This window comes from Prunus dulcis, chromosome 1, assembly GCF_902201215.1.
Source record: "Prunus dulcis chromosome 1, ALMONDv2, whole genome shotgun sequence".
NCBI classification, from domain to species: Eukaryota; Viridiplantae; Streptophyta; class Magnoliopsida; order Rosales; family Rosaceae; genus Prunus; species Prunus dulcis.
This window is the reverse complement of record NC_047650.1, coordinates 41679684-41706645: the sequence shown is the minus strand read 5'-3', so window position 1 is coordinate 41706645 and position 26962 is coordinate 41679684. Positions and strand designations below refer to the sequence as shown.

The 26962-nt window shown below is 36.4% G+C and overlaps 2 protein-coding genes and 1 pseudogene across 4 annotated transcripts; 1 reads left to right on the top strand and 2 right to left on the bottom strand.

The window, feature by feature from the left end:
- Nucleotides 1-3273: 3273 nt before the first annotated feature.
- Nucleotides 3274-4091, bottom strand: LOC117620198 (annotated as a pseudogene).
- A 3777-nt stretch (nucleotides 4092-7868) lies between these two features.
- Nucleotides 7869-14179, top strand: LOC117629226 (probable alkaline/neutral invertase D). Of its 2 annotated transcripts, none has more exons than XM_034361761.1 (5): nucleotides 7869-8163; nucleotides 8853-9349; nucleotides 9618-10049; nucleotides 12236-12794; nucleotides 13528-14179. In XM_034361761.1, exons 2-5 carry the CDS (start codon nucleotides 8963-8965, stop codon nucleotides 13821-13823), a joined length of 1674 nt encoding a protein of 557 aa, XP_034217652.1. In that variant the 5' UTR covers nucleotides 7869-8163; nucleotides 8853-8962; the 3' UTR covers nucleotides 13824-14179. The 2 variants fall into 2 exon arrangements, with proteins under 2 accessions (XP_034217652.1, XP_034217644.1); XM_034361753.1 differs by having other exon boundaries at nucleotides 7877-8163; nucleotides 8864-9349.
- A 1061-nt stretch (nucleotides 14180-15240) lies between these two features.
- LOC117636767 (hydroxypyruvate reductase) lies at nucleotides 15241-26467 on the bottom strand. 2 transcript variants are annotated; one of them, XM_034371435.1, is made up of 10 exons: nucleotides 26280-26467; nucleotides 25572-25725; nucleotides 25062-25206; nucleotides 24842-24969; nucleotides 21439-21510; nucleotides 19451-19577; nucleotides 19238-19353; nucleotides 17917-17958; nucleotides 16314-16526; nucleotides 15241-15528 (listed from the first exon to the last, which is right to left on the bottom strand). In XM_034371435.1, the coding sequence occupies exons 1-10, from the start codon at nucleotides 26411-26413 to the stop codon at nucleotides 15460-15462; spliced, it is 1200 nt and encodes a 399-aa protein (XP_034227326.1). In that variant the 5' UTR covers nucleotides 26414-26467; the 3' UTR covers nucleotides 15241-15459. The 2 variants fall into 2 exon arrangements, with proteins under 2 accessions (XP_034227326.1, XP_034227333.1); XM_034371442.1 differs by lacking the exon at nucleotides 26280-26467 and having other exon boundaries at nucleotides 25062-25103; nucleotides 25572-25671.
- Between the last annotated feature and the right edge of the window lie 495 nt (nucleotides 26468-26962).

Genomic DNA, 26962 nt, shown 5'->3' with positions numbered 1-26962 from the left:
GAGTAAAATTAATCATGATCATGAACATGTAACAATTGATTGAACATTTGAGCAATTCTATTATATCTACCTTTACTGAATAAAAAGAAACAAGTAACATATCACGTGGCTATATGCATTCTGGTTTGGAAAATAAAAAACATTCTTCGCTGACTTAGGATGTGGCCATTTTTTCTGGTTTGGAAAATATAGATTTCTTTTTTTCTTTGTTGAAATCAATTAGGAGCAGAGATGAGAAATACACATGATATTGAAAGTTAAAAAATAATAATAATAAAACCCTAAACACATATCTGTAAATCAAGCACAAGACAATCAATTGGATTGATGATTGTATACAAAATATGGAAACAGATAATCAGACCAAGACAGAATACACAACAAAGGATACAATCAATCACACATTATCAGAGCCGCACACAAAGGCTAACAGCTGACTTCACAGCCTTGCTCCACACACACATATATATACCCCCATGAATGTATATTAATAAAGACCTTAATTCTTCAATAATATATTAAATAAAGACCTTCACTATATATTAAGTTGAATAATAACTAGGAAAAAAATTATCGTTACCTGTCTTCTCGTCACAGTCCCTCTCTTCCTCCACATAGATTGGATCAGTCGTTAAGAATTGTTTTGTCTTTTTGGTTGAAAGTACGAGAGACTCATCTTCGAATTCATACAAATCAAGTTCCGAATGGATATTTCCCTTCATAAGTTTGTACCATTCTAGATGAACTCCTATCTTCTTAACTATCACAAAATCAACTAGAAGCCTTACAAGAATCGATACTTGGTCATCGCCTTCCAAACGGAGCACATCGTTTGACAATTGTTCCTGCCAAAGATAATGGTCTTCTGGTTTACTGCAAGTTTTGATCGAGGTAAATTCTATCCTGGCGTGCAAAGTAGTTTGCCTGGTGAAATTTCTAACGATAATGACAATACGACGTTGAGAATCTTTAAGTTCTGAGTAGTGTGAAGAGTAAACGAAGCATATAGTCAACCCTTTTAAATCACGACCCATGATTCTTTGAGGAACTTCAAAGAAGACGATATTGTCCACCTCATTGACGATTTTGAACCACTCAGGAATATCATAAATTCCATTCAAATAAATTCCACCAAATCCGCAAGAAGTCCATCTCTGCACACCAGAAGCAATACATTCTTATACATGCATGCATATACCATTACATGGGCAGTCAGATTGTGTGTGTGTGTGTGTGTGTGAGAGAGAGAGAGAGAGAGAGAGAGAGAGAGAGAGAGAGAGAGACCTGTAGGATGCTATCCCTAAGCCCTCAGCCAACTTTTCAAAACTTGAACAAATCAAGTTTAAGAGTTTTAATAGACTTGGAGTTATAGAAATTCAATGGGAGATCCTCTAGGCTTTCGCAGCCTTTAAGATTTACCAAATAAAGTCTTCCAAGATCTCCGAGGGATGAGTGAAACCTCAGACAAACTCACACAAAATTCTAATATCAATTCCTCGAGATTTGGGAGTTTTGAAAAGTCTGGTGATTTTGTTAGCCAATATGAACGACTGAGATTAGGGATTTTCAAATTCTGATGCAACTATTACACAAAAACAAAATTAGAGCATGTTTACGTATCAGTAATGGAGAAAGTAAGGAATCAGAGAATTTAGGAATCGGATGACTACTGAATCGGTATGGGAAGAATCATTCCCATTAAGCTGTTTACTAAACATATGGAATTAGCGAAGAAATGAGGTTGAATCCTATTGTTATTATTTACTAATTTTCATGAATCAAAATCAAAATTAATTTGATTACTAAAATGCCCTGCACATTTTCACCACAACACATATATAATTCTCAAATTGGCTAAGGAAACCAAACTAATCATGTAGCAAACCAGTAAGACGGTGCAAACATGAGAAATCAATATGCTTAACAAGATGAACAGCAAGAGCCCAGTTCAATGATAATGTTAATAACACCTTTGTCCAGAGATAATTTCAAACGAAAAAATAAACTCCAATATAAATATATATTTTTTACCTACGTAACTAGTAAACAATCAAATAATAATAACATGCATAATCTTCATACATTAAATAAATGGAACTTCTTGGAAATGAGTTTTTTTTTTTTTTTAAAAGGGTTGGAGAGTCTTAGAACTTCTTGGCGTGAGTTTTTATTTTTTTTTAGGGTTTGAGGTGTTTTGGAATTATGGTAAAGTGGTAATGATATTTTTGGAAGTTACTAAGAGAAAACAAGAATGGGAATCGTATCGACTACTCCCCCTAATTGATCTGATATCTAGTTCTAAGGGGATGTGATTACGGATTTTGAGTGAGGCCCACTTATTTTTTCATTCCTGATTGCAAGTAAACGCAGGGGAAGTCAGGAATGGAAATCATTCCCTTTCCTCCCATACCTATTACTGATACGTAAACATGCCCTTAGAATCAAAACTAAAATCCAAAAACAAGGTCTCTAATACAGAAATTAAACCAAAATGTAGAGAAGGTGAACTATAATATATGTATAAAACCAGAAGGAAAGAACCAAGAACAACTAGGTTGAGATTATTATACCTTGCAATCCTTCCAAACTATTTTGAGTTTGCTATGTCGCAGGTCTAAAGCAACTAGTTTTGGTTGCATAGGAAAGTCATCTGGTATGGACTCTAAAGGAAAATAATGCCAGCACAACCATATTAATTTTTTTGGGAAAATCTTTGTACTCTCCGGTGAGCTCTACTCCGTTGAGGTGGAGTAACTTTCATCTTGGTAAATGCTTGTGCACTGAATCTAGTCAAATCTTGAAACAAATCTCGATCCAAACATGGAATGAAATCTAGAAACGAATCTCGATGCAAACTTGGATCCAAATCTAGAGCAACTCCTTCAATTTCTTCAGTTCCCTGTTAACAAAAGACACCGAGTTAGAAAATGATTTAGAAACATGAAATTCCGTGTACATATTAACCAAAAGGTATAATTAATAGTATTGGAACATGTTACGCCCTATAGTTTGTGTTTGCAATCAAAGCACATATTTTTTTGTTGGTTATGGCTAATTGAGCTTTGATCTTAGTCGATATAATATAAGAAATGGCAACAGGGTCCAGCGAAGTGAAAAATGATTTAAACTTGCAGATTAAGGTGTCGGGTTCAAATTCATATGGCACCTTGGTAGTGTGGATTTGTGAGAACCCTTTTTTACTTTGGTTTAGACTTTGCATGATGCATTCTAAAACTCTACTTAGAAAGTATTTACAAATTCATCGCTCAATACATCTGTTACGTCTTCACATTTCCACAATCTACTAAAGTTTTCACGGTGACCGTGGGCATTTTCATAAACAATCTATCTTCCCATGTCTCTAAGCAAATCATGCATCCTCAGCTTGTTATACTCACTAACAGTTACAAGGCACCGTTCAATGAGGACACTGATTCCTATCGTTGCAGAAAAGCCACATCCATCTAATATTTGTGTAACATAGTCCCTGTCCATTCCAATAAAGAATCAAGATATATCAAGGAATATCTCTCTCTTTGTATGATCAGGTAGCCCGTCATAGCTTATTTTGAGTAATTTTTGAATATCTCCATCAGGACTTCTTTCCAATTTCTCCAGATGGCTTTCCCACTCCACTATGGGTCTTTTAATCAGAAAAGACCCTACAACTTCAAGTGCTAGAGGCAAGCCTCGACAGTAACGAATTACACGTTTTGAGAGGTCCAGATACTCTTGATTAGGATAACCACTTTCAAAGGCATGCCAACCAAAGAGCTCTAGAGCTTCGTTTTCATCCATTTCTTCAGCCATATACGTGCCATCCACTCCAATTTGGTCCAGCAAATGTTTATCTCTTGTTGTTATAATAATTCTACTTCCAGGACCAAACCAATCACGTTTTCTATAGCTATTGCTTTTAGTTGGTGTAGATCATCTGCATCGTCAATTATGACAAGTGCTCTTTCACAGGGAAGTCTTTCTCTTATCATCTCGATCCCTTTAGCAACAGAGTCAAACTTTATGTGGCCCTTGCTTTTCAAGATATCATTTAGAAGTTGTTTTTGCAAACCAACCAGACCAGTAATGGGTTGGTTTTATAAATGGCTTTGGCAAGCGTTGTTTTCCCAATGCCGCCCATCCCCCAAATACCAATCATGCGAACAACATCCTTAGAACCTGAATTTTCAATATCAATCATGCGAACAACATCGTTCAGCCGAGAAGTAATTCCAACAAGGTGTTCGATGTCTAATTGGTATTTGTTGTGCAACTGCTTATTAACCTCCCCAAGAATTTTCTTGATAAACTTTGCTTCATGCCTGGCAATTAAACACAGAAGCAGAACAAACTAAAAGGTTAAATTGAATCCCTAACTTAATAATTTAGAATAAGCAAATTATTTTCTAACATCAAAGAAGAAAGAATGGATAGTTAAAACCAAACCAAACAAACAAACACCAACTACCAGTTGAAAGTCAAAAAGAAATAATGCATAGTTAAAACATATAGTTGGAAAAACAAAAACAAAAACAAAAAGGACAGAACATTTTAAGGAGATGATAATCCAAGGAACAAGAAATTAGTAATTACCCACTGTCAGCATTTTTAAGATCTTCCCCACACAAATCTGCAGCTTGAGTGAGAGCATTTCTCCACCGCTGTACCTTTTCTTTCTCATGTTTACCTTCACAGATGCCCGCTTCATGTTTCTCAAATGCTTGTGCAAAACTACCAGTCTGTTTCCGGACATCTGAAGGATCAACATTATAGAACAATGGAATAACCTTTTGCCCCAATCTCTCTCTACACTAAATGATCTTCACCAGCTCTTCAAGCCCTTGCGTGTGTCTTCACCTCTAAAGCTCAAAAACACTCGGTACTTCCAAGTACTTGAGGAGGGGGCTTCAATGGATGTCCTGTCACCCATTAATTGGTACTACAGAGAACGATTGTACGGTGAACGTTTGGGCTGAAGGAGTTATTTCGTAGTTATTTTAGCTTGGCAGGGGTCGGTGTGCTGCGGCAGGGATGAATACATTATTGAAAGAAATGCCTATAGTCATGTCAAGGTCCTCGAACACCTCATGGACGCGGATAGAGGCAAACAAAGCGTGGAACTACATTGGAAAGAGGAAGAGCTTTCTCCTCCAATTTTGCCACATTTAGCGCTGGCCTTGTGCACGTGAGTTGATTCCGTTTTGAATGCTCCAACATGCCATGCGTTTTTTTAATTTTTTAATGCGAGAAAGGAAATTAACAAAGACGCAACCCTCTTGGGCACGCAGGCTCAAATAGTTCCCAAAAAAATGAAGAACGAACAGAATGAGGGAGACCTTGAAGGCGAAAACGAATGGCCAAGGGGAGCAGGAGCATCCGCAACTGCATCGGCTTCCCAAAAGACATGAGAAAAGGAGACTTGATCACATAATGCTGTCAGATGTAGGATATCTTGGACAAGCTGGTTATTGCACTAGGAAGTCGAGCAGTGCTTCATGCCTGGCAATTATGGCAATTAAACACAGAAGAAGAGCTACGAATCATTCCATGTGCAACAAAGTACAAGGTTAAATTGAATCCATAACTTATTAATTTACAATATTTACTTTTTTTAAATACTTTTTCGTTTGCCCATAACGGCGTGGGATTGAACCCAAAGAAGAACAAGAACAAGAACAATAACAAACCCAATCCCAATGGCAATTGCAATAAGCTATCTCAAATCCAAGACCCATTTGCTCCTCTCTCTCTCTCCCCCAAAATCCCTGGAACTCAGGTCTTTCTCTATATCTCTCTTTCCCTCTCCAGTAATGATTTTCTTTCGCTAACTTCTGTTTTTTTTTTTTTTTAAACTAGTGATAATAATTGTTAAACCAAGAATCTAAAAATGGTTGATCACGTGTTTACCAACGCAGAATTGATGTAGCACATAATTAGTCCAAGGTAAAGTTTCTATAGTTTTCAAAAAGAAATAAAAAATAATTTCCAATATCAGCTAACACGAATTTCAGGCTAATCAGAAAAACATATATATATATATATATATTATGTCTACACTGTTTCTATCCTTTGCAAAGGTTTGCAAGTCATCCTTCTAGCAGAAATATTAATAAATAAATAAATAAATAAAAACAGATGTACCTGTCCCTACTCGGGTGGGTCAGGGGTGGGCTAAATGTTATTTTGGGTTGAAAAAGAAGAAAAGTCACCTAACTCTAATTAGTTCCTTGCAGGGTCCGTTCCTGAGCAGAAGTTGAGAGGGAAAGGGAAGGTCTGGGATGGTGAAGAAGGGAGGGAATAGAATAGGAGGAGAGGGATGGAAAGTCACTGACACCGAATGAGAACGACGGCTGAATTTTTTTTTTTTTCTTTTTTCTTCCTCTAGTTGGGTATATCGGTTTTTGGGTTTTAAAATGCAATAAAATATTGTATAACACACCGCATGTATCATGATTCATGCTCCATGACGAGGACAACTGATAAGATAAGCAAGGTGGGATTTGGAGTTGGGGTGGCCCATTTATTTATTAAGCCCCTTTGTGAGGTTGCTTTTTTATAATAATAGTCATTTGGAGTTGGCGTGTCCCATTGTTTAGGATTAAATACTTTTTTTTAGTCATTGAGTTTTACACAAAAAATTAATTTATTAATTGAGAAAAAATTTAGCCAAATTAGTTATTGTATTTCTCAAGTTTACAGTTTATAGACATTATGTTATCTTTCATTAAGTGTAGTTTTTATTTTTATTCTTTTAGGAAGCACCTCGAGTCTTCTTCCTCTAACTACACTTAACAGAAAATAACGGTATATCTATAAATTATACACTTTAAAAAACAAAATGGCTAATTTAGTAAATTATTTTCTAAATGAGAAAATTGAATTTTCGTATAAAATCCATTAATAAAAAAGATATTTAACCCATAATAATAAGATTACAACCCGTGCCCCTCCTACCAGGGCTTATCACGCATAGCTGGAAGCATTGACCAATAAAAAAAATTGTCAAATATGGAGGCAAAAGGCAAATCTGAGAGAGATCAGCTGTCCCTTTATGGCTTTTTTTTATTTAAAAAAAAAGGATCGAGGCAATAAAATAATTAAATCAGAGTTGTTTTAACCAAAAGTGGCATTGAATAAAATGCAATCCAAAACCCAACGAACATATATTAAATATTTTTGTCAATATCCAACAACTAGCCTCACCTACTTCACCACACACTGAATAGGCAGAAGTTTATTTTTGGTCAGGGGTATTTCAGTTCGCGCAAGTCATCCGGCTATAAAACACAAGTTGTAGCTTTTCTCATTCACTTTAAAATAATTTTTGGAGTTTAGGATTTCGAAAAAATTTGCATCTTTAAATTAAAATTTAGGTGAATCGGGAGAAATTTAGCTCGGTGGATCAAAATGGCCCTCTATGGAATTGCAAAGAATTTTGACATAAATTAAAACGTGTCTTTAAATTGCTTCGAATTGAAACTATAAGGATAAATTTGACAAAATTGAAAACTACAATGATAAATTGTACAAAATTAAAACTATAGAGATCAAAGTGATAAAATCGGCATACTATAGGGATGAAAAATAACTTTTTATCTATTGAATATTAAGTGGGAAATGAATTTTTGTAAATTAAATTAAATTGACTTACGTACAAGTACAAGCAGTGGAGGAGAAAGAGAACACCAACCAACGGAAAATCCAATGCTGGGGTCATGCATTCAATGACGACGGGAGCCAGAACTGTGTCGTTTTATCCATGTCAGCAAATCGCTCGTGCTCTCTCACCGGCTATTCACGGTCAACTAACTCTCTCTCTTCCCTTATTTATTTATTTATTTATTTCTCATTTTTCCTTTTTCCTTTTTTGGAGTAAAAAATGGAAAATGGGTTTTGGGTTGGCCTTTGGTTTGGTCCGTTGCTTGCTGCTCTCTTTCAGCTCTCCAACTATAAATAGGAGGAGTTGATCAAAATGCTCTTTTTTTCTCTTCTTCTTCTTCTCTCTCTTCTGTTAAGCAAATTGTTATACAGTGGCGACGACAATATCATACTACTATTGTCTCATCTCCGACCAACTTCCGGCGAAATAGCCGGCGATCGGCCGATCAGACTGCCGAAGACTCTCCTCCGCCATTTACTCTCTCTCTCTCTCTCTCTCTCTCTGAGGTTCAAGCTCTTGAACCCTTCGACTCCCTCTCTCTCCTTAATTTTTTTTGCGTATGTTTTGGCTGAGAAGGTTCAGATCTGGTTTTTCTTGTACGGATTCGACGATTTCCTCCATTGTTTTCTGTAAAAGCTTGCTGTTTTGAAATGGCTGCTTATTCTGGTTTATCTTGATCTACCATTGTTATGATTATTTATTAGTATTTAATTATTTAATTATTTAATTATCATTATTTATACACACAAAACATTACAGTTGTTTAATTTTCCCTGCAGCTGAATCTGTCAGAGACTCTGTTGTTCTGGTTTCGCAATTGTAACTTGTTGTTTGGTTCAAAAAGATTGTCTATTTTATTGCATATTTTTGTTTACAGATTTTTTTTTGTCTTAATATAATTTTTCCGGTAAAAAGTCATCCTCCAAACCCATTCACTCAATTAGTAACCGTAGTAAATTAGTAATAATTAATTTCCCAATTAAAAGTTAACTCGCTGTAAAAGTCAATATTTATCCTAATAATCTTCATCCTCTTAATTACTGCAGCTGTAATTTTTCCTCTCCCTCTCTCTCTCTCTCTCTCTCCGTCTTTATTTTTCCTACACTTTTCCATGTGGATTGTGTGCTCTTTCTTTTGGGGAAGTGAGTTGGTATTGTAGGGACCAACTTTTGTCTAATAATAAATTGTTTGGTAGGAGTCGAACAGAACGCACAAGTTCAGATCTGTTGGGAGGTGAAAGAAGAAGAAGAATAAGCGATTTGGTTTGATTTGGCTGAGCGTTTGAAGAAGAAGGAAGAAGAAGAAATGGAAGGGGCCAAAGAGTTTGGACTAAGAAATGTGAGCTCGCATTGCTCCATTTCGGACATGGACGACTACGACCTCTCACGCCTTCTCGACAAGCCGAGGCTCAACATTGAGAGGCAGAGGTCCTTCGACGAGAGGTCACTGAGTGAGCTCTCCATTGGCCTCACCAGAGCCGGCTTGGACAACATTGATAGCACCTACTCCCCCGGTGGAAGGTCTGGTTTCGACACTCCCGCTTCCTCCGCTCGCAACTCGTTCGAGCCGCATCCAATGGTTGCCGAGGCATGGGAAGCTCTCCGCCGCTCTTTGGTCTTCTTTCGCAGCCAGCCGGTGGGCACCATTGCCGCATATGACCATGCCTCTGAGGAAGTTTTGAACTATGATCAGGTCAACTTTTCGCAATTTACCAAACCATTGCTTGCTTTTCAATTTCAATTTCACTTTGTGTGAGCTAATGCGAATGCCCATTGCTTGGAATATTGATTCTGCAGTTTGGAGAAATAAATAGTTATTGTTTACAAGAGAATTATCCAGTCCCATACATGATCTCTATCTCTCTTTTTTTCGTTTGAATTTGGCATAAGCTTGGATAGAACATAATTGCACCCGTGGTGGACGTCAAAATAATCTAAAACATGATTCTTGTTGTGTTTAGGTTTTCGTACGGGATTTTGTACCAAGTGCTCTGGCTTTTCTAATGAATGGTGAGCCTGAGATAGTTAAGAACTTCCTCTTGAAGACCCTGCAGCTTCAAGGGTGGGAAAAAAGAATAGATCGGTTCAAGCTCGGGGAAGGTGCAATGCCAGCAAGCTTCAAAGTTCTTCATGACCCTATCCGGAAATCAGATACTATCGTTGCAGATTTTGGCGAGAGTGCAATTGGGCGAGTTGCTCCTGTTGACTCTGGTTTCTGGTGGATTATACTGCTCCGTGCATATACAAAGTCAACGGGAGATTTGACTCTGGCAGAAACTGAAGATTGTCAAAAGGGAATGAGGCTTATATTGACTCTATGTCTATCAGAAGGTTTTGACACATTCCCGACTTTGCTTTGTGCTGATGGATGCTCCATGATTGATCGTAGAATGGTAAGTTTCACTTCATTTTCACAGGCATCTCCTGGTTGATGAAGAAGTTTTATTGTTAACTGATATAAGAAGTAGCTTGAGAAGCCCTATAAGGCTTTCATAAGGTCATTAAACTTCAAATTTCTGGCCCTAATCATTTTACTATTTCGTAAAGTGTATCCTACAAGGCTTTTGTAAGTCATCTGTTTAAATGTGGTTGGATTTCAAAGGAAAGTGCACACTGCAGTAAAGTAATATGGGATAAGTTGAGTTCTGTTGATAAGATAGATATATGTTGGTCTGGTGGTAAACATCAATGACTAATTTGTTGTGCCACAGAGGAAAATCTCATCAATAGGCACGCATTATAACAGGCCGTCATCTTGTTGGTCCCTAGGATCAATATCTTTGTTATAGTTATTTATTCTTGCCTTCTGTATTTGAAGATAACACCGACTGCTGCATTCACATTGACTTAAGTTGCTCTCAACTTATCAGTGCTCAAACATACAATTAAGTTTTAATTAGTTAATCTTGTTCTATTGCTACTTATTAGCATATTTCCTCATGTTCCTTAAGAAACTAAGACACACAAGGGCATTTGAGTAAAGGGTGGGTAATGCCTTATCCACTGACATTCATGGACGTGTAACCTGATATTCTCCATCAGAGTCATGTGGCTTTTTGTTATGTTTTTCTTTCAGCCGTAAGCTTTTATTCTGATTATGTGCATTTTTTTGGATATTTGCAGATCATGTTCTGCAATTTCCCCGCGCCTATTCAAAACATCCTTCCTTAGTCCACATATATGTGAAATGTGAACTCCAATCAACCTTTGAACTCTTCAATTACAGTTTACTTCCCAATCATTCAGATTTCTCAGAAAGACACCACTTCAACTAAGCAATGTTTCGTCTTTATCCATACATCCTTGCTAGCCACCTAAGGAAATAAACCTGGAAAGAATCCTTAAGAGCATCTCCATGCCACTGGCCATACCAAAACATTCTCGTTTGCCTTCCCCCTCCTTTAAAACTGAGAACTGAGAGAAACACTTTACCTGTTTTTACCATCTTTGCATCAATCCCACCCATAATAGCATCAAATAGGATAAGTAGTCCCAATAGATGAAGGTTGAGAAGCTCATATGGGAATTTTTATGGCAAGGCCAAGGAGAGGGGACATAAATGCAGTTGGTGAAGTGGGAGTTAGTTTCAAAACCTAAGGGTAAAGTAGGTTTAGTGGTTGGAAATTTGGTTAAGAGGAATGTGGAGCCATCTCTCTCCAATATGTACAAGCCTAAGTGCTTAGTTCAGCTTTATGCAGAACTGATTTTAACTAAAAACTTACAAAATACCTGAATTCATTTGGATTAGTTAGGTTGCACAATCTGTAAAAACTTTCGAACACCTCTAACCATTTTGTTCCCTTTTATAAATGAAGGTTCATAAAATCCTTAAAACTGAGGTTCAGAGATACATCTCATTGGCATATTCAATTCTTTGGAAAGAAAAAAATCTGCCTTGTATGAGTGATACTGCATGAGTACTCATTTCAACTCTGAACTTAAATTGATGGAGCTGGGAGTTGGGGTTTATATCCTGTGAGTCTTAGTATGTTGCTGGAGTTCGATAATTCTTGTTCCTTACTGGCACGCTTATCTAATCTGCACTTGTTTGCAATCTGGGATGCAATTAGATGTATAAGCCTTCTTTTAGAAAATGTCAGAGCTTATTGTATTGCTGTAGTCTTTTAGCAAATTCATAATGAAAATGCAATTTTTGCTGTTTTCCTCCATAGATGATGATTATGTTGACAAAAATGAAAAAAATGATTTTAACCATTAACATTTCAGTGTTTATGTGAAACACTGTATTTATCTATTCATTTGATAGTTTTGATGTACTTTCACTGATGATAAATTACTGGAATACCTGCAGTTTCTTAACACTGATGAAAAAAAAAAAAAAAAAAACAAGCAGAGTTATAGAAAGTTGACTAATAAGGAAAAAGGAATAAGAGGAGAAATTGACAGCGAGTAGTACTATTATGTTCCACTGTTGATGTGTTCTTGTATGTTAATTTTGTGGTATGTCGCTTTTTTTTAAGTCTTATGTCTGTCTGATGACGTGACTTTTTTATATTATGATTTAAAGATCATATCTTATTTTACATGTTATTTATGAATTGTTCATTTTCTTTTCCAGGGAATATATGGTTATCCTATTGAAATACAAGCTCTTTTCTTTATGGCATTGAGATGTGCTTTGGCGTTGCTGAAACCTGATGCAGAAGGAAAAGAATTTATTGAGAGAATTGCAAAGCGTTTACATGCCTTAAGTTACCACATGCGAGGTTACTTCTGGCTTGATTTTCAACAACTAAATGACATATACCGTTACAAGACTGAAGAGTACTCGCACACTGCGGTAAATAAGTTCAATGTCATTCCTGATTCCATCCCAGATTGGGTTTTTGATTTCATGCCATGCCGTGGTGGTTACTTTATTGGCAATGTCAGTCCTGCAAGGATGGATTTCCGATGGTTTGCTTTAGGTAACTGTGTTGCAATTCTATCTTCTCTTGCAACCCCAGAGCAATCAGTGGCTATAATGGATCTTATTGAATCTCGCTGGGAAGAGTTGGTGGGGGAAATGCCATTAAAAATATGTTATCCAGCAATAGAAAGCCATGAGTGGCGAATCATAACCGGTTGTGATCCCAAGAATACCAGATGGAGTTACCATAATGGAGGGTCTTGGCCAGGTTTGCCCCTCTTCTCATGAAGTTTCTATGTTATTGCTTTATGTGCAAATCAAAATTCAACATGAAAAGTTGGGATGGTAAAATTATAACATTAGCAATCAGATTGCGGATTATAGGTTTGTTTCTTGGTTTTCTGTGGAATTTTGCACGTCCTCGCAGACAGCTTCAGAAATCACCAGGAACAAATTGATTGTTGCCTAAGATTCTGAGCTGAGCCATAATACAAATTAATTTGGGTTATGCTGTTCTGTCTTGCAGTCCTATGTTAATGCCATATAATTGAGGTCTTTGCTCATCATGCTCCCTTCACTACTATTACCCCGTCATTTCTCCCTTCCCTTCTATTTTAGCATCTTTAAACTGATGCATTTCAAGTCTTTCTTGTACTTGACCAAAGAGTGTTTATCCTTGTTGGGTGCCTTCTGCATCTTATTTCATGGGTAAACCTCTTATTTTCATGAAGGAAATGCTATCGGGATGCTGCATTGTCATTCATTCATCTGAAGCACTATATCATTAGATATCTACTTAGATTTTTTTTCTTTCTAATGGTTTAATCTCTTGTTTTTCCATTTACATTATATTAACTTCATGGATTTATGAACTTTTTTATTAGATTCTTTTATTTCTTTCCTGTGTACTTTGTTTTGAACGATTGTATATGATGTTTCTCAACCACCTTTTTTTTTTTTTTGGTTATAAAACGTCCTTTTTCTCTTTTTCACCTGTACAGTGCTTTTATGGATGTTAACGGCTGCTTGCATTAAGACGGGACGACCACAAATTGCAAGACGGGCGATTGAGCTGGCTGAGAGTCGTCTGCTAAAAGATGCTTGGCCAGAATATTACGATGGGAAACTAGGGAGATATATTGGCAAACAGGCAAGGAAGTACCAAACATGGTCAATAGCAGGATATCTGGTTGCAAAGATGATGCTAGAGGATCCGTCGCACTTGGGGATGATTTCTCTGGAAGAGGACAAGCAAATGAAGCCAGTGATTAAGAGATCATCGTCTTGGACTTGCTGAGATGCTAAAAAAGCTAGAGAAAATAGCAGGTAAAAGAGAAGAAGAGGAAAAACAAAAAGCGAGGGATACTTGGTTATTTCATTGCTGCACCATTCATTCTTTGGGGGTTTCTGTTCTTGTAGGTTTGATGGACAATATGGTTTTGTATACAATAGCATCTGCTGAGACTGCTTTTTGTTTTTCAATAAAAGATACATTTGGCCTTTTCTGTTTCAAATACTGATGGTATTTTGCAACTGCTATGCCGCTAAAGAAGAATTAATAAGCTCTAGACAGGATGGGATGGTGAAGCTAGAGTTTGGGAAGTCTGGATTTTATTGAATATGGATGGACAATTCCAATCATTTCAGTTATTATTTTTCGTATCAATTGACTTAATTTGTGTGCAATTTTCTGTTTGTCTATTTTCCTTTTGGATATTTTCGACAATTAGATAAAAGGGTATATGTTAGTAAACTTACGGGAGTGTGCCAAATACGCTAACAAAAGAAATTCAAGAGTAGAAACTTTTTCAACTCTTGGAGTGAAAGTGAAAGTGAAAGTGAAGGTAGTAAAAAAGGCAACTTTTTCTCAGATGATGATGAAGATGAGATTGCTTTTACTGCTAAAGTGGACTTCATTAGTGAAATAACTTTTGGAAATGAATAATGTGAAAGTGAAAATGAGAAAGACATCTTGTTTGACGAGTCCTTCAAGGATAAAGAGAGATGTAGGACTCTTGCTTAAGACCCATAAAGAGCGTTCTTCAACTCATACACAATTGGGATGACATGGTTGTTCCACATAGACCGGTACCTGTCCTTGAAGAATTCCATTTACGAAGGCAATTTTGACATTCATTTGATGGTATTTGAACTTTCAATGACAAGCAAAAGCAAGAAAAAGTTTAATATATTCTAACCTTGCAACATCGGAAAAGGTTTCATCAAAGTCAATGTTTAATTGCGAATACCCACGAGCTACAACCCTAGCCTTGTTCCTGACACAGTTTCATTTTTCTTCTCATCTATCTTGCTTTCAAGTGTTTGGAAACTGATTTTGATTTTGTACGAGAGAGTTCATAGTGCTGTATTCCTTCATCATTGTTCCAATCTCTAACCGGGAACCCCAGTTGATATTGGGAGTTTAGCTTAGATTCTAAGCTGTATTTCTAAATCAGAGATGAGATTTTTTATTATAGAGAATCTCGATGGAACAAGGAAATTCAGAGATGAGATTAGGTGTTAAGTACTCAATACATATACCGAGGTTAATTCGTTGTTCTGGAAGCAGCGAATATTATTATGGAAATAGAGAAGACCGGTTCTTTATTCTTCCTTGATCCTCAATTCTATCTGAGTTTTTCTCTGAACTTCATACATAAGATAGCAAACTACTGGTGATTTAAGAACTAAAAATATAATATATAAAAAGTGCGTCAAGATAAATTGTCATCATGAAAGAGCATTGACAACGTTAAAGGGATGTTTCCAGGGAAAGAACAATGTCAACGAAGTTCCATTTTTATTCATCCTACACAGATTCCAACTGCATAACATAATAACGGAGAACACGGGACAACATCACTCCAATTTGTTCTTCCTATGACAATTATATATACGCCAACATAAATTATATAAAGCACTGTAACAATCATTCAGTTGACAAACTCAATTCCAGTCAAGGGCCTCCCTTCATGGAGTTGAATGGCGACATCACCAACGACCTGTATTTGTTGAGTCGGCAAAGAAGCATAAAGGTCAAAATCTAACCGACCGACTAACAGGGAGAGGGAGAGAGAGAGAGAGAGAGAGAGAGAGAGAGAGAGAGAGAGAGAGAGAAACTCCTTGCAAATTGTTTGATAGCCTAATTGTGCCATAAGAATTGGATTCGAAGAAAACCAGAATCTTCGACAATTGCAAACTATATACAGAAAGTTCCTAGATATATTTATGTTCACTACTCCTACACCCTAAGAAGCATGATTGATTGAACTTAAAAAATTGGCAATAGTAAGAACTGCAAACAAAAATAGTAGCCCTCCTGATCTTAATAGGGGCTGCATTTTGCCATCTCAGATGTCCGAGGTAAAAGCATTAATTTCTCACCTTCCAGGGCTCAAACGATGGCATCTTCATAAGTATTATAAAGTTTTAAAAGAATTACCAAAGATGCAAAAACAACTCCGACACCATGTGCGAAAGTTGGTTTGTTTATATCTCAAAAGCTAAGTACAGCTCTACTGATTAGAGAGAGGGAGATTAATGGCCTATTTTCTTCTTCATATTAGCATTGAATCCGGTCACTGACTCCTAAAAGTTGCACAAAGCAAAATTGTATGCCTTCAAGAGTGTAATCCAAACCAAATTCAAGGATCTAGTCTATTTGACGTGAATCATGCTGGCGTACATACCTAATTTAGGCATAGTCATAAAGTAATTGTTTGACTAGTTTTATTTACTTTCTGATTTATTTCAAGTACATTTGTTTGATTATTTACTGTTAGCTTACCTTGGACATGGATCTGTAAGAATACTCAGTAACTCCTGCCACATGAGGTGTGATGAGAACATTGCTGAACTTCAAAATTGGATCATCAGGATCAAAAGGCTCTGTCCAAGCAACATCAATCCCTAAACCACCTAAGTGGCCAGACTCTAAGTAATACGAAACAGCTTCATAGTCCAGGAGACCCCCTCGGGCAATATTTACCAAAAGGGAACCCTGGAAGAAAAAAAAAAAACACGAGGATAAACACCAAGAAATCAAGGGCAAGAGCAGAAGTTAATGGAAAGCACCTTTTCCAATCTTATACATCCTGCTTAACATTTACAGTTTTCTTATGACCAATCCTTGTAAATCACTGTACCCTTTTTTTAGACATGATCATACTTCAAATTCCAACATTTCCGCCAAGGCATACCCTAGTTAATTTTATCAATAAAATCCTTTGCATCCACCTCTGTGAAGCAATTTTTCAAACCACTTGAAAGAAAATTTCATTTCAGAACAACAAATTCTTATAAGAAAACAAGTTCAATTTCATCTTTTTGTATTTTTCTTTTCCTCCTGTAAGTAAAAAAACAAATGTATTGAAAACAAGCCAAGGGAATGCAAACAAGAATATAAGCTGGATAGCAGTGTCTAAAGGTGTAATGAAAAAATGAATACCCTAACAAAGAGTGAAAAGAAAGCTCCTTTTGGACCACTCAAAAAGCAATCTCAGCAATTGGGCCTTGAGCCCCAAGCCTAACATAGACTATTCAAGTTGATCCTTTCATCAGGTCGTCTTTCTATTTCTCACAAGCCTCAAACACCATAATGCTTAAAGGAGCCACCTTCCAAGCTCCACTAATCTCTACATCTCAGATGTTCAAGAAATCAAGAGCAAGAGAACATGCAGTCCTTCCATTTCAATAATTTTGAGTATTCAACATTCTCAACAAGCCACCTTATGTGTGGTTGCAGGCTTGCAATTACACCAATTCGAGCTCAAGATCTCTTGTTCTGGTACCATGCGAAGGTTAGAGCACCCACCTAAACCAATTGGCAATGAGTGGAGAGACTGTGATCTTATGTATTGTGAAGCAATACTTAGAATTCCCGATGTAGGACTGATATTCTCAACATATATTTGTATGGATAACACAATATAGGTGACATGAGTGCAAGCTGCTTCCACTTGGTTTCACCAATAGTTGCAAAAGCTTAAGCTATTAGGATTTGGTCAGCAATTACTCTATTTTCTAACACATTCTTACATGAAGGCAATCACACCCTTCCAAAGACTGCCAGAAATTCTACCAATCATTTGTCCATATTGAAAAAGTAACATGATTCTTGATATAGGCTACTAGGCATACCCGAACATAGACCACGACCAATTAATTCATTAAGACCAGACTCTGGTTAGCTGCATTGAGTGCCAATAAAATCTATTTCTATAAAGTTCAGTGGGAGGCCTGCTATGGCATCAGGAAGGAATCTATATCCTACAGATGTATGGGTTTGTATGCTCGTGTTTACAAACCTACACATAATGCATTTCGCTAATATGATTTTGTCATTGCAAACAAAATTGTCTCAGTCAAATTACTGTGCATTAAAATCAAACCTTTCTCATAGAAGATATAAATGGCTTGTTTACGACGCCAACCTGAAAGACAAAATATACAAAAGTAGGAATCAGACAACAAAGTATCATTGAATTTTCTGTAGAGGAATTGAATTCAGGTTGATTTCTATGTCAGACAACACTACCAATTTATTTAATCTAATTTGACGAATTCTTGATATCTAACTGAGAACAAAAATTCAATAATATTTTATGTTTAGATACATCATACATAAGTTAGAACGAGGCAAATTACCAATATCTGGATCTGGCTCAAATAAAGGACATTAAGACTCAGCTATGTCTATTCTACTATAAAAAGATAACAGAACAGAGAATATTTTGGGGGAGAGAGAGAGAGAGAGAGAGAGATATATATATATATATATATATATATAAATGAAGAATAGAGAAAAGAAGAGAGGTTGAGGAAGATAATAAAGAGAAATAAAATACGAGGTTTAGAGAGGAGGAAACAGAATCAGATGGAGAAAAAGATGATCCAGTCGTCAAACTTTTTGGACTGGAAACTTATTTAGTGACCATAATGAGGAACCCACTGTGGAAGGCAAAACAACTAAGAAAGACCTCAAGCCATTTAATGATCCTATCACTGAAACTTTCTAAACTATTAACTTCATCATTCTTAATGAATTCAATTATCAGTCTGAAAATGAAGCATCTTTGCTGGCGGCTATGCTTCTTCCAAAACAAGAAGGGATATTGGTTGAAGCTCCAAGTTTGCACATCCTCTTACTGTAACGTTACAAAACTTCAGGTCAACTATTAGAGAATGTTAAAAAATACAAGAAAAAAAAGTTGTACCTCAGACATAACCGAGCTTAGAAATTGGGTTTACTCTATTTAGGTTTTATTTATTAGACAGAGATTTTACAGGGGTTTATTTATTTTGGAGACTTTAGCATATTGATTGGTAACAAAGAATCGAGTTCACCCTCCTTAATCTCTTTTTTCTGTCTGTCTTCTCTTCCTCAACCTCTGTTCTTATCGGTATTCTATCATTTACATTTTTCTATTCTGTCTATTTATCTCTCAATCTCTCTGTGTCCCACATAAATTAGTATCAGAGAATGTCCATATCAAACTGTCCAGAATTTGGAGTTCACATGAATGTAGTAGTGAAGACTGACATTACTAATGTAGACTCCTTAAAAAAAAAAAAAATCTTCAAGAATTTGTTATTTCAGCATGTACATGTTTTGAGATATTTATGAATAGTGCCGGAGTAAGTGCAAGTGCAACACAAACAGTAATCATTAATTGCAGAAAGTTTATGTATAAGAATGACTAAGGATCTTACAGTGTCACTGTTTAAACACAAGCAACAAACAACAATGTCCGCTTTGCTTGCAAACTTGTGGATATCTTCATGGCCGCCCTTCTCATCAACAAAATCATTGACGGGACCATTTTGAACTGAAACTCATGAACATATAACATAAACTGCATGCATAGGGCCTTTCTTTTATATTATCAAAATTCATCATTCTATCTAATGCATATCCTTACATACCATTTGATAGACAAGAAACTAGTGAATGTGTGGCCCAACTCCGTTTCGTGGCAATAATTTTCACACCAAACGGTCTCAAGCGCTTTGCCAGGTCGATTCCAATATTTCCAAAACCTAGAATGAAGACCTGCATGCATCAACAAGAAATCCAAATTCTAAAAACTGTCTTAAACATGACACAGCAGCAACATTTTGAAATTAGCACAACTAGTACATCAACTTATTATTATTTTTTTTTAGTAACAATTGCAACGCTGACCATAAGATTTACAGAAAATTATCATTTTTATAACATGTCCTAATTCTTTCTTAATGAGGATATTATGTTTATAATTGCAATCAAGCAAGCACCAATATTATCAGTCCATCTCACTAAAGATTGCCATTAGCTGGAACAATGGAATTTCCCAATTACTTGTTTAGCATCAAATTTTTTTCTGACACTTCTTTTCTTGTCTTTTGTGGATAGTTATTATTGGTGCAGGAGCATTTAAGAAAAGTTAACCAAACAGCCCCATTAAGTCAAGATCAGACCCTATTATCATCCTAGTCTTTATTTAAACCAGAAACGTCTCTTGTTATTTATCCCTGCTTTTCATAGTTAGTGTACAGCAATCTTAAGTCAAAAGCTTGTGGCTGCAGAGGTTCACAATACCAAATTTTCCATCACCTTGAAATTGCTCACAGAAGACCTGAGTTAATAGAGCAGATGACACTTAACAGTGAAGATCTTGAGAGTTGAATTGGGTATAGGATTACCGCAAGTAGTAAGTGGCGGCCTTGAATGTGTGGTTTTAATTTTGTATGCTTTCCTGCAGTGGAAACTGTTTATACCATAGCTGACCCAGCAGATTATGACAACGACAAACCTACTGAAGACCAAATAGGAGAACTTACCAAAGATGCCGGTGCTACATTGGCAAGCTTTGATGACCAGCCCTGCGCAAGCGGTCAGTCATACATTGGTAGGCTACACAGGTACCTAGCCTACCGATCGGCACACATTTCGCCACTATCTTCAAGGTACTCATGTTCGGCAGGCTCACACTTGCCATGCTGCCGAAGGACATTTCTGTCCGAAACAATGACACATGGTCAGCACCTCCTCATAGGACAAAAGTCCACACCAACCAGGGCATAAGGAAACAGTAATTTTGCACGTGTACCGTTATTCTGCCGAATTACCTACTTACGAATACTTGTGCTAACTTAGGCATAAGAGTATGTTTGGCAGGTACCACACTGGTGCCAAGGTCTCACCTATCTTCCCTTCTATCTTGCAGAAAAATTTCAGCCTAGCCGAAGGATCCCAATGACTGAGGGCAAGGCGACTTGAAGTTGGACCAGTTTTTGGCATCAAGAGAAGCAATCTCATTAGAATGTCCATTTAGCAATTAAGGTACTGCAGGACATTAGTCATAAAGCTCCAAGGCCTGATGGTAATGACTTATATGAAACCATTCATGAAATTTTTCAATCTGGTTCTTTTTCCTGAAATTCTTAATGCTTCTTCGATTGCCCTCATATCAAAGAAGTCAGGTGGGTCTGACAGTACATATTATACTTAGGGATCAGTTCAGGTAGCTTGTATTTTTACTATTTCCTCTAGGAAACTAATGTTTGTCGTTATACAAAGTACAAAGTACAACGTCAACAAACTTCAAATCCATTCAAGTTTTAAGTTTATTGAGTTATTTAGACTTTTCGATTGATACAGCTCACACTTCAACTTTCATGCAATGTCAATGCCATTAAACTTAACCTCTCCAGATCTTTTAATCTGCAAAGTGTTTACACTTTCACAAAGAAGAGCATACTTGGAAGTAGAATAATAAGAGTAAAAATAAAAACACAAGAAACTGCAATACTGCACTATGGGAATATTTTGTCAAGAAGCGCCTAAAAACAAAACAAAACAAAACAAAAAGAAAAACAAAAAAGGCAGGAGGGAATGAGGGAGGGAGGGAGGGAGGGAGAGAGAGAGTCACTGTTTTTCCAAGTAGCATGTCACCAATTGGGTCTCCAACCTTTCTCTGCTTTATAGCAATTTGCATCTCATTCTACAGTTGCAAAGAAAAAAAAAATTAGAGACAAATGAGCACACAAAAATATTCACAACTAAATTCAAGAGAATTAATGAATTATCATTTTGATAGGGAACATAAACTTTTATTAAATTAAGTAAAAGATAAATTACAGGAAACGCCAGAAATATTGCAACATATACATGAATAGCAGGCTAGCACCTTATAAATCACAACCAATTAAGATGAATATGAACAGAAGGGTATCTCTAGTATGACAGGGTGAATTTCAAGAAATTTTCTCTATTCAAGTTCTACCCAAATATTAAATTTCAAGAAATAGTATGAGAAGATGTAAGGAAGCAAGACAACACATCAATGCATTATGATTCAGAGATAACCAATATAAATAGGGGAACAAAGATTGGAAAGATAAATCACCATACCAAACATCTTTTCCAAAACTGAATTTTAGCACCATTTCCTAGCAGAAAATTAGCTGATACTAAGGAGAATAGCTAGGGCATTACCACTATTGCTTCCCAAATATTTAAATAAGGGTTACTCCAAAAAATACAACCCAAAACCCTTCCTAAGCACAACAATTTCCTTTCTCAATGTTCATACCCACCATTAACTTTTGACGTTTTCAAATATGAGACTAACCCCAAATATGGAATATTTATAACCAAATTAAAATATATGTATATGTATCGTCCTTTGGTCTTCGGCCACCAGTATATCAACCATATATATATATATATATATATATATATATATACCTACACCTGGTTCTAGATCCCTTCTGGTATCAGAGCCGTAAGTGTTGAAGAGTTAGTCTAAGTCTGCAACTCATCCAACCCAAGTGGCTGGTTTAGGTTTTCCGAGTTGTAAGTTTTCAGTTTCTTCTCATTCTACTTCTGGTCTTTCAGTTTACCTGTCCTTCTCTCTCTTGGTGTCCGAATTGTAAGACCCGTTCCAAACAGTAAGTCCCAGGGAGGCCTGAGCGGTAGTGGCATTATTAGGAGGGTGAGAGAATTTTAGGTATCCTGTTATCCCATGGAGTCAGTCTTAGGAGTTTCTGTTCACTTTCTTCTTTAGAAATCCAACCCCAGAACCTTGAGTAAAAATGAGTCGTTTATTTAGAACTAATTCTTGCAATTCTAGCAGCTCTAGAGCCAACAGTTGTCTCCCAGAGATAGTGAATGAAGAACAAGTTGAGTATGATAATAGTAATAATAATTTAGATTATAAAGATTGGAATATACCAAGAGTCCCCAGTCAGGACATCTATAAGAAAAAATGGTCTTTATCCAGTTTTAAGTCAACCACCCATGTTAAAACGGTCGAACAAGTTTATGCCCTGAGTAAGAATCATGAGACCTGCCAGTTACTTAACCTTGAGTCAATAAGAAAACATAAAAATGATGGAAACAATTTCCTCCATAATGGTCTAGTCCAAGTCGCTGTTAAGCCATTAACCAGATTAGGACTAAAAGCTTTAATCCTTCTCTGTTTGTGTGATGCTAGATTTACTAATTTCAACGACAGTACATTAGGAATTATTCAGTCTAGTCTTGCTAATGGTCCTATCCATTTTGATTGCTACCCAGATTTTACAGTCAGCCTGAGTGATCCAAACATATTAAAAGCCCTTACTTTAAATATTAAAACTGAAGGTTATAAGGTCTTGCCGGGTACCCAACCCGTAGCTTTAGTCTATCGAATTTATTACAAGTCACAGGCACCAATAGGAATTTCCAAGCCCTAAACAAGAGTACAAAGATTCAAACATTGTTAATCCAAAGTCATACGCTTGATGCTACTATTAGAGTTCCTCACTCTATCAAATGGTCAGATGTTACCCTTCCTGCTGATTGGACACTAACCACTGAGATTCCTGCTGTACCCATCCAGCATAGTCTAAACGATTTAGACTATAGACAACAATATTTAGATGGCACAATAAAAATCAATTTTGGTAATCAACCTTCACAAAAGTCATCAGTCCAGTTACAACAGTTACCTACAACTGGTCAATCCCAGAGACATGTTCCTGCAAGGCATTCCTTTGCAAACTTCTTATTAAGTGTTCTTAATTGATTACCTATGAAATCGGATTGAGTAGGTGAATCAGGGGACTCAGACTTAGTATCTTCCTGGACTGGGTTTTTCCCATAAACAGGATAAGTAACTTGGGAAGTTTTTCTCAAAGATTCTAATTTTAAATCTATTAAAGCTTTCTCTAACTCTAGGTCTCGTTCTAGGGTATATATATATATATTGTTGTCCTTTCCCAGAGTAAAAAAGACTGTGTCATCTACAAACTGCGAATGAGATACGTGTGTTCACTCCCTCCCCACAACTAAACCCTTAATCAAGGTAAAATTTATAACACTCGTGAACAAACTACTTCAGAGATCACCCTGTATGAGACTCTTAGAAGTTTAAATCCATCCCTACCACTAATAGTAAATGAAACAAAAGTTGAACTCAAGCATCCACTCCTCCCCCTCCTCCATTACTATCAACATCTTTCCTTTCAAACAAACAATTTAGAGAACCGCAAACACCATGACCACTTTTGTAAACCAATTTTAATCACCACTCCCTCCTTATTTTTTTAAACTAGATATTATTGAACCACTTCACATAAAGAAAATGTCTAAATATGTCTACCCCTTCTTGAATGCCAAAGCCAAACACTGATTTGGGATGTAGCTAGTTACACTATACACACAGAAAAGTGAAGGAGTTAGGAAGCCTAGTGACATATCCCTCTAAGTACTAAATCATAAAATTTGGAGTTGGATTATTGTTTGTGATAGAGTGACTTGTGACATTATCCAAACGAGGAGGCCTAACTGAAGTCTAACCAGTGTTGGGCATAGTATTGTCTTAAGGCCATAGTGTCAAACACTAGCCTCAACAAAGTAAAGTTTTTCTACAATTTTTCTGCCTCTCTTACTTGGTATTTGTTGTATGTTGTAGAATTTTGATCTTTCAATTACATGTTTATTTGAGCTTTGTATTTTACAAATTAATGTAGCAATATTACATCTATTTTTCTAACATTTAGTCCGGGTGGGCTAAGGTTTTTCCTGTGCTTCAGTGGACAGTTTGGCCACTATATAAGCTGTACGCTAAAATCTATATAGCATATTAGTAAGAAGTTGGTTTTTCATAAAGAACGATGACCATATCCGAATGTGAGGCTACTTGGGTGATCATAAATTGAAAGGAGTAGGACACGAACAAAAGCATTCAACACTACAATACATAGGAGGAAAAAAAAAAAAAGGCATATCCATAAAGGCTTTAAAAAAGAAGATTAAAAGAAAATTTTGATTGTAAAAAATTAACATACTTGCTTTCGTAAAAGGCCCAGCATCAGATAAATCGCCATTTCTGCACATGATGCTGCGTTTCCAGTTACATGACTCGGAATCCTAGCGACTTTGATTCCAAACTCAGTTGCAGAATCAATGTCAACCCCTTCAGAAAATCAAATACAAATTGTAAGAAAATATACACATAAGATATCCCAAACGCTCTATTTATAACAATTTGATAGACATAAGAAGTACCTTCCAGGCCAACACCATACTGCATTATAAGCTTCATCTTTTCTGCATGAGAGAGAAGAATTGAATCGAACTTCATGGTTTTCACTATACAGATATTATAATTTTGGATAACACCAGCCACGTCATCAAGGGGAACATCATCTACCTATGATAATCAAACTTGAAATACTCAATGTGACATGAATAGGAAGGAGCGTTGGAAATACATAATGGAACATGCATAGGAAGGACCACTGGATAGAGATAGATAGATTAGAAATGTGATGCAGAAGCAATAGCGTGGTTAGAAAATAAAAAGACTATTTGGAAACCAGTTAGTCCATTTATGTCATTTTCAAATGTCATTCAAGAGCCAATCAATTTTCAAATGACATTAAAGAGTAAGTCAAACAATCAATCAAAGAGTTTAAACTGTGCATCAGGTATTGAAAGTCTTCTAAATTTTAGAGTGTTTTAGTGTACAAAGGGTACCGATCCCAAATAGAGAGAAAATGCAGAAAATCAAGGAACCTGGACAAAGGGGTACTCCTTCAAATATTCTCTTGTGTAGGTATGAGAAGCAGGAAAATGTGGCCCACAAAACAGAACACGGGTAATTTTCTTCTCATCGTTGTCAACCATTCTCTCAACCTTCCCCAAGATATTTGCACTGCAGGACATTAGACTAAACAAAAATGCCAATATGAGAATCTGTTGAACTGAAGTAAAATATAATCAGAGAGATATAATGAAATCTAAATTTTGGATTAATGATTTGATAGAAAGAGAACAAAGCAAACAAAGCGCAACACAGAAAGTCCAGCATCAAATGAGAACCAAAATTTAACCAAAACAATCAAAACACCACCTTTCCTTTTAGGTCTTTATTTTCTGAAGGTGGTAAAAAACGTGGAAGAGGGCCAGTCCAACATACAAAAGATCAAAATAAAAATTTTTTGAAAAAAACCCCAGGAATACAAAGTTGCAATCATGCAAGGATAGCTCAGTTGCAATCAACAAGACACAAAATGATATTGTACTCGATTTTCAAACAGTAAAAAGGGGAGATAAAGAACAATGGAGACATAAACTCTAGCTCACTCAGTCATTTACTAGATATGCATAATGCACCCACCACTGTTACATCAAAAATTGCTTGCAGAAATGTTGCAGAAGAAGGAGAAGAAGACGGGAAAGGTATGTTAGGAAGAAGAAGAAGAAGAAGAAGAAGAAGATTACCGATGATATGTGCTGGTTCGACTAATGGCCTTTGCCAAGAGCCTCGATCTCAAAACCATTAAATTGAGAAGGGGCAGGCTCGATGACGTGGTTGCCTGCTCCTGCTTCACGGACTCGCACAACAAAAGAGTCATTCAGCTGCGTTTCTTTTTCAGTAAAATGGACCGATAAGCTCTTTGTTCCGATATAAAGAAATTATTTTTGTTTTTAGTCTTGTTGGGTATCTCAAATAAGTTATAACCTTATTTGATTGATATTTTTGCTTTTAGGGCCAGTTTGGCATTGCTGTGCTGTGAAAATAATCGCTGTCAGATTTGCTGTGAGAGAAATCAGCTGTGAGAGAAAGCAGTTTGGCGTTTGGTAAAATTTTTGTTAAAAGTGTTGTTGGTATTGATTTTATGCATAATCAGAAAATGATTGCCGCATAATCATTAAACCCAGCGCCTTTTCGAAACTGATTCCTGCATAATCAGAAAATGAAAGCACCTCATTAGCTGCTTTCCTTTATAGCTTTCTCTCACAGCAATTTTTAACAATAAGTGATTTTCTCACAGTTTACCAAACGGGTTGGGCTTCTCAAAATTTTTAAAAAATCACTTATTACCCCAAATAAGCAATACCAAACGGGCACTTAGTCTTGCGGATTTTATTCTAACGATCCGAATTGTTTTTGCCGTTTCTTC